The following is a 6,634-nucleotide window of genomic DNA, read 5'->3' as shown; positions in this document are numbered from 1 at the left end:
GGGGTCCTCGGAGGAGCCAGGGAGCCAGCCGGTCGCTCTAGACGCTGGGACTCGGGAAAAACAAGAATGTGCAGGGCCTTTTGAAGCAGAAACTGTACTTCTGGGACCCAAGCAGTGGATAAGGGAAAATCCATCTTTATCGAAGGATTCCAGCCAAGAAGCTTGGAGGAAAGGCAGGTCAGATGTTGACAGATGAAGTCATGCATAGCCCAGGACTGACTTCAAAACAGGATGGGAGCCAGGCGCAGTGACTCACGCCTGTCATCCCAGCACTTTGGGAGGCCGAGGCAGGTGGGTCACTTGAGGTCAGGAGTCCGAGACCAGCCTGGCCAGTATGGTGAAACTCCCGTCTCCACTAAAGATACAAAAATTAGCTGGGCGTGGTGGCGGGCACCTGTAATCCCAACTACTCCGGAGGCTGAGGCAGAAGAATCGCTTGAACCCGCGAGGCAGAGGTTGCAGTGAGTCAGATCACACCAGTGCACTCCAGCCTGGGAAACAGAACAAGACTCTGTCTCAAAACAAAAACAAAAAAACATGATGGGGAGGGGGTGCAGATACACAAGAGGGGCAGGCGCTGTGCACCTCTGGGTGGGGGAGGGGGTTCATTTCTACGTTGCCTGTTCCAAACACACAATTTGGACATTAAGATTTTTCATAATAAAAGGTAAAAGCATACAAAGACTTAATACACATGACAACTAAATGCAGTGTGTAGTCTTGACTGAAGTCAAATTTTTAAAAATCACAGGCCAGGGAGACTGATTTGCATAACAATAAAACTCCAGTCTCCTGCCAAAAAACAAAAACAAAAAAATGACGGGCCAGGCACAGTGGCTCACACCTGCAATCTCAATACTTTGGGAGGCTGAGGCAGGCAGATTGCTTGAGCCCAGGAGTTTGAGACCAGCCTGGACGATATGGTGAAATCCTGTCTCTACAGAAAATGTAAAAATTAGCCAGGCATGGTGGCACATCTGTAGCCGCAGCGACTTGGGAGGCTGAGGTGGGAGGATTGCTTGAGCCCAGGAGGTCAGGGTACTGTGTGCTATGATTGAACCACCGCGCTCCAGCCTGGGTGCCAAAGCGAGACCCTCCCTCAAAAAAGAAAAGAACACAACTAAACAGTTTCTGAAAATGGACTGAGAAGCAGCCGGCGTGGGGGAATTACCAGTTTTCTGAGGTGTGATAATGGTGCCACGGCTCTCCCGCCTAAGTGACAGAGCGAGACTTCATCTCAAAAAAACAAACAAACAAAAACAAAAGCAAATGTGTTTACCGCAGGTGTGGTTATTCACGTCATGGTCCCACTTTCCCAGGCCTCTGAACAAAAGAGCAGAGAGCTCTCCCTGGTGACGGCGCCATGTCCTGGTTCTGATCCTGTCTCCAGCTGTGCAACCCACATGAGGGAAGGCACATGGGACCCCCAGGTTAGGGTTAGGGTGTGAATGTTTCTGAATGTTTAAATGTATTTACTTACGGAAAGTGGGTTCTGCAGCCCTTCGTGCCCGACAAAGGTGAATGGTGTACAGGGTGGCCCTGGGGCTGGCAGTGGGCTGGCTAGGAGGTCCCATTGTGGTCCTGACACCCCCAGGACTCCCCACCTCAGTCCCACAACTGCAGTCCCTGCCGCACCGTCCACAGCCCCCTGCCTCCCACCCACCACCACCTCACTGCCTTCCCCACCCCCCGCAGGGCCCCCAGTGCTTGGGACATCACAAAGGTGACGATGACAGGTGCCGCACTCCCTTTTACCATCATCTCAGCAGCTGCTGAGCACACCCAGGGCCCGGGCTCCCTCCCCAGCCCCTCAGCAGATGCTGGCATAGGCAGCCGCGGGCTGTGTCTGCACAGTGGCACTCCACTCCTGAATACGCCCTAGGGGGATGGGGCCGCTGGGCACAGGGGTCGGGTAGACCCCAGCACCCCTCCTTACCTTAGAAGCAGATACCTACCTGCTGACCAGGCACCTGCCAGGCTCCATGGACACTAGCTCCCTCCTCCTCCTGGGGTCAGGGTCTCTCCCTCTCAGTGACAGGAGGACCCGCCTGTGACACGAGTTGACCTGGCAGCCAGACCGTGTGAAGACGGGGCTCTGGCAGCTTTGCCAAGAGCCTGTCTTGTGTGTGGCCTGGCTTGTCTGGAAGGCACTCCAGGCTCTGTTGTGTCCCTGCTGAGGAAGCCTGGCCAGCTCCCGGGACGCCCTGAGGTCAAGCGAGCAGGGTTGAGGGCACAACAGTCACCTCTAAACCTGTCGAACCACCTGCCTCCCTCGCCACAATCTCAGCAGCAGATTCTGGGATCTGAGCAGTTGAGAAGGACTAATCTTGTTTTTAAAACACCCCCCCCCAACCCCCCTGCAAGGCGATTTACTGCACTGCCTTCCTCAGTCCCCAGGAAGGCCGGACACCAGGACGTCAGCACTGAGCGCATGTCTGGCCCTGTTTTGGTTGCCAGCAGAGCCAGGACGAGTGGACGAGGTTTTCCTCTCGGGGCCTCACTGTTTCCTGCGAAGGCTGCAGGAGTTTCCACCTCGAGTGTGCGTTCCGCCTTGTAAGAGCCGGTTTCCACCTCATCTGTGCGCTGGGGTGTTAGTTTTTTTTTTTGAGACAGTCTAGCTCTGTCCCCCAGGCTAGAGTGCAGTGGTGCAATCTTGGCTCACTGCAACCTCCACCTCCCAGGTTCAAGCAATTCTCCTGCCTCAGCCTCCCGAGCAGCTGGGATTATAGGCATGCGCCACCATGCCCGGCTAATTTTCTGGATTTTTAGTAGAGATGGGGTTTCACCATGTTGGCCAGGCTAGTCTTGAACTCCTGACCTCAGGTGATCTGCCCACCTCGGCCTCCCAAGGTGCTGGGATTACAGACATGAGTCACCGTGCCCTGCCGGGGGTGTTAGCTTTAAAGTCACGTTTTCACCTTACAGTGAAGAATTTCAGAAGCAACACTTCTGCCCGCAAAACACCACTTTGTCCTTCATAATTGTAATGTTGAAGAATTGCTTTCACTTTTAATCAGTCTTAACAGTGCAACTTACTGGCGCCTACAAAGGACGGCAGGCAAGCTGTGTTCAATATGCTTATGTTTTATTTACGTAGGTGGCACTTAAAATACATGATGTGTTTAGGGTTGCATTGTCCACAGAAAGCATCAAATACCACTCCACTCTCCACCAAATACATGATGTGTTTAGGGTTACATTGTCCACAGAAAGCATCAAATACCACTCCACTCCCCACCAAAACCAACTCCACTCCCCACCAAAACCAAATAAACAAAGCCAACTCTTTGGCAACAGTTGTGTTAAATAACATCACAGATCACACTTGTTTCTGGCTCCCAAGCCTGGGTCACTGCTACATGGATTGCGCCAGAAACTTCCCGGCTTCAACACGGCTAGATTAAAATTGCTGGCATTTTAAAATCACATCACAGCTTTTCACAATGCCCTCAAGTTCAAGAGGACAAAGGAAAAAGGAACATGAACAGCAGATCCTCATGTGAAAGGGAAGGAAAGTCACTGAGAGGGAGCGTGCAGGGAAGAAGTCAAGGCAGCCCTGGAATTCTACTCCGTGCTCAATAAAAACAAAAAGTGAGGAAGCAATACATCATGCAAATGAAATAATGACCGGAAGTGGGTGCATCTAGTTAGAAGTGACTTTCATAAGGAGTCAATGTTCGCGAACTGAAACATTAGTTCAACCTCCTTGTGCCGTCTCTGGGTGTTTTGCGCGTGTGTAAATACCGGCCCGTTTTCCCCAGCACGGCCCTAACCCATGGACACTAGGGGAGGGTGCCGCTGAGCAAAAAATTTTGCTAACAATAATTAGCAAAAATCCGAGAAAAAAAAAATATGGAATCTAGCAAAACCTACACCATATTTGAAGTTGAATTTGGACTACCTGCAGAGGATGCAAATTAAAAGAGCAAACAGAAGGAATGATTTTACATCTGATGGGATTCACGACAGCCTTCTATTGGTGTGGCGGGATTGCTCTGAGGAAAAGGTGCAGGAGTCAGTGTGTCACTTGCGATATTCTCTGAGTTACACTCCACTGAATTACTTTAATTCCAAACACTACGCCGCCACAGGAAAGAGCCTCATTTCATGAATGTTACTCAGTTAGCTGTCTGCGCCCTACTGTACTCCCAAAGCTGGAAATATCCCAGCAGCACGCGGAGTGGCTGAGTAGCCGAAAAGAATGAAGAGGATCCGGAGGCACTAGAGGAAAATGCTAGCAGATTGAGCGCTGGAGAGAAGCAGAGAGTCGCGGCCGCATCCCAAAAGTCTATCCCCGCCACCCGTGCCGTCAGCCCCGTCTCCTGACCCTGCTCTGACTGATCCGTGATCGCATAATCCTGCCGAGCGAGTGTGGCCTCGAGACAGTCCTGCCCCAACGCCGCTACCTAGCGCGTGTGCACGACCGCGCGCCGAGCACGGGGGAGCGCCAGCGTCCGGGGGTGCACCGCGCGCCTCGAGTCCGGTCTAGTGATTGCCTTTGGTCGACTTCTTCTTCTTGGACTCCTCTCTCTGCTTCTGCTTCTTCCTCTTGCCACCTTCTTTGAATCCTAAGGAAACACGGCTTGTAAAACACTGTGCGGAACAGCACTGCTTCCCCAGCAAGAGCCAAACATGTTTTCTCAATATTTCCCCATGTTAAGAACAAAAAGCAACAAAATGAAGTCGTCTATCTGGGCCACACATGCACCTCAGAACGGGAGCTGACTTTCCAAGGTGCACGTTGAGAACCGCTCACACTACCCAGAGAGCTTCGCCACCCTGCAGAGAAGTGAGGGCTCCCACCTAGCCAAGCTCCGCCCAGCAGCAGAGCCAGAGGCCCACGCTGCGCCTCAGCCCCGGAACCCCGCCCTGGGCTCCCCTTCAGAGCGCACACTGGGCCTGCGCAAAGCTGCGCCCCGCTGTGGGGAGGGCGTCCGCGGTCTCCTCTGCTTCCCCAGCCGGCCGCAGTGCAGCCTGTCTGCAGGCAAAGCCTTGGCGTGGACTGGCCTCACGTTTGCGGGCTCTGTGCCGTCCGGCGTGGGAAAGTCCCATTTCTTACTGGAGGAAAGTAACCTTTCATTTTCCTTTTGCTAAAGCCAACGGCTGACACTGACTGATCCAGCTGAAGCGCAGGGAGAAAGACGCCCACCCTCTGAACATCTGATCCAACGTGCCAGAAATAAACACCTCTGGATTCATTTCTGCAGAAATTGTCTTGGACTCAGTGTGTGCCAACATGGGTGCAGGAAACGGGCCTGATGTTGAATTTGGCCACAATTGTCAACATGACGGGGCACAGGGAACACGGCCGGCAGCGGGCAGGGCGGGCCTGGGTCCCACACGCACGGGCCCTCGACCTGCCAGGAGAACACTCCAAAGACCCACGCAACTTCACATCGTGGCATCGTGCCTCACTGGGAGGAGCCTGCTCACAGCCCTCTCCGGGGCCTCAGGCCCTGCCCACACTCAGGACTTGCCCCAGAGAATCACAATCATGGTGGGCCGAGGGCGGGCTCCAACCACATGCATTCCACGCCCAGCTGACGGCCGCCATGCTGACCAGCATGTCACAGGTGCAAGTCCACTGAGTGTGGCTCACGCGTGTCCTGGACCACAGTGGGACAAACACACGTGGACTTTCAAATGTGCCGTGGCTGTCACCACTGAGCACTGCCCGGACCCCGACAGCTCTCCACGGGAGGGGACAAGCCTGCAGATCCAGTCCACACCCACAGCCACACACCACACCACACTCGCCTGTGGCCTGTGCACAGTGGAGGCTGCCACCTTCGCAGCTTTCCACTAGAGCCGAGCGCGTCCTAACCGCCCTACGACGGAGCAGCGCAAGATGCGCGTTAGCGAACAGCCAAGCGTTCCATGCTGCGTTTTTAGGAAATGTGCCTTAAGTTACGGAAAGAAAGAAAGAACAGAGGGGCATGTGCGCCGTTGGCGGCTGCCAGGCCGCTGAGGACCTGCTTCCAAAGCAGGGAGGCGGCTCTGCGGAAAACGCAGAGGAAAGGAAAGGAAGCGGGAGGAAGCCAGGAGATCCCCCTCCCGAGGAGCACGCGGGGAGCCCCCTCTGACTGGAGCGCGGCCTGGGCAGAGCCAGCTCTCGGAGGCTGTGTCCCCCAGAGGATCCTCGTGCTCCAGGACCCGAGGGACCCCGTGGGATGGGGGCGTGGTGGGGGGGTCAGCCCGGCCTGCGGTGGTTCCTGAGCTTCGGGAAAGCAAACTTTACCAAGACCCCAGAACAAAGGGAGTAACAGGAGCTTCTTTAAAGCAACTGCTGCCACCGGTCCTTTACGAGTTAGGGCGGGAAAGCCTGAGGTGACCACACTGCAGTCACCCTCACCGCCCTGGGGCTGCCGGGGAGGGTGGGGGAGGGGCGGGTCCGCCACAAAGAAACCCCTTTCCGGTATTCTTCAAGCCTCCAATATTGCTGGGCGTGGTGGCTCACGCCTGTAATCCCAACACTTTGGGAGGCTGAAGCAGGGGATCACCTGAGGTCAGGAGTTCGAGACCAGCCTGTCCAACATGGAGAAACCACATCTCTACTAAAAATACAAAAATGAGGCCGGGCGCGGTGGCTCAAGCCTGTAATCCCAGCACTTTGGGAGGCCGAGGCGGGTGGATC

General features: G+C 54.7%; 1 protein-coding gene across 1 annotated transcript in view; it reads right to left on the bottom strand.

The window, feature by feature from the left end:
- Positions 1-3,068: 3,068 nt before the first annotated feature.
- Positions 3,069-6,634, bottom strand: part of DNAJB6 (DnaJ (Hsp40) homolog, subfamily B, member 6) — an 89,942-nt gene continuing 86,376 nt past the window's right edge. The window contains exons 10-11 of the mRNA XM_011993989.1: positions 3,254-4,568; positions 3,069-3,166 (exon numbers count right to left, since the gene is read on the bottom strand). Coding sequence (XP_011849379.1) covers positions 4,486-4,568 — 83 coding nt within the window. The 3' untranslated portion in view covers positions 3,069-3,166; positions 3,254-4,485. The remainder of the gene's footprint in view (positions 3,167-3,253; positions 4,569-6,634) is intronic.

Source organism: Mandrillus leucophaeus, unplaced genomic scaffold (genome assembly GCF_000951045.1).
Source record: "Mandrillus leucophaeus isolate KB7577 unplaced genomic scaffold, Mleu.le_1.0 Scaffold44, whole genome shotgun sequence".
Classification (NCBI taxonomy): domain Eukaryota; kingdom Metazoa; phylum Chordata; class Mammalia; order Primates; family Cercopithecidae; genus Mandrillus; species Mandrillus leucophaeus.
Note: the sequence above shows the minus strand (reverse complement) of the source record. Positions and strands in the feature narration are given on the sequence as shown.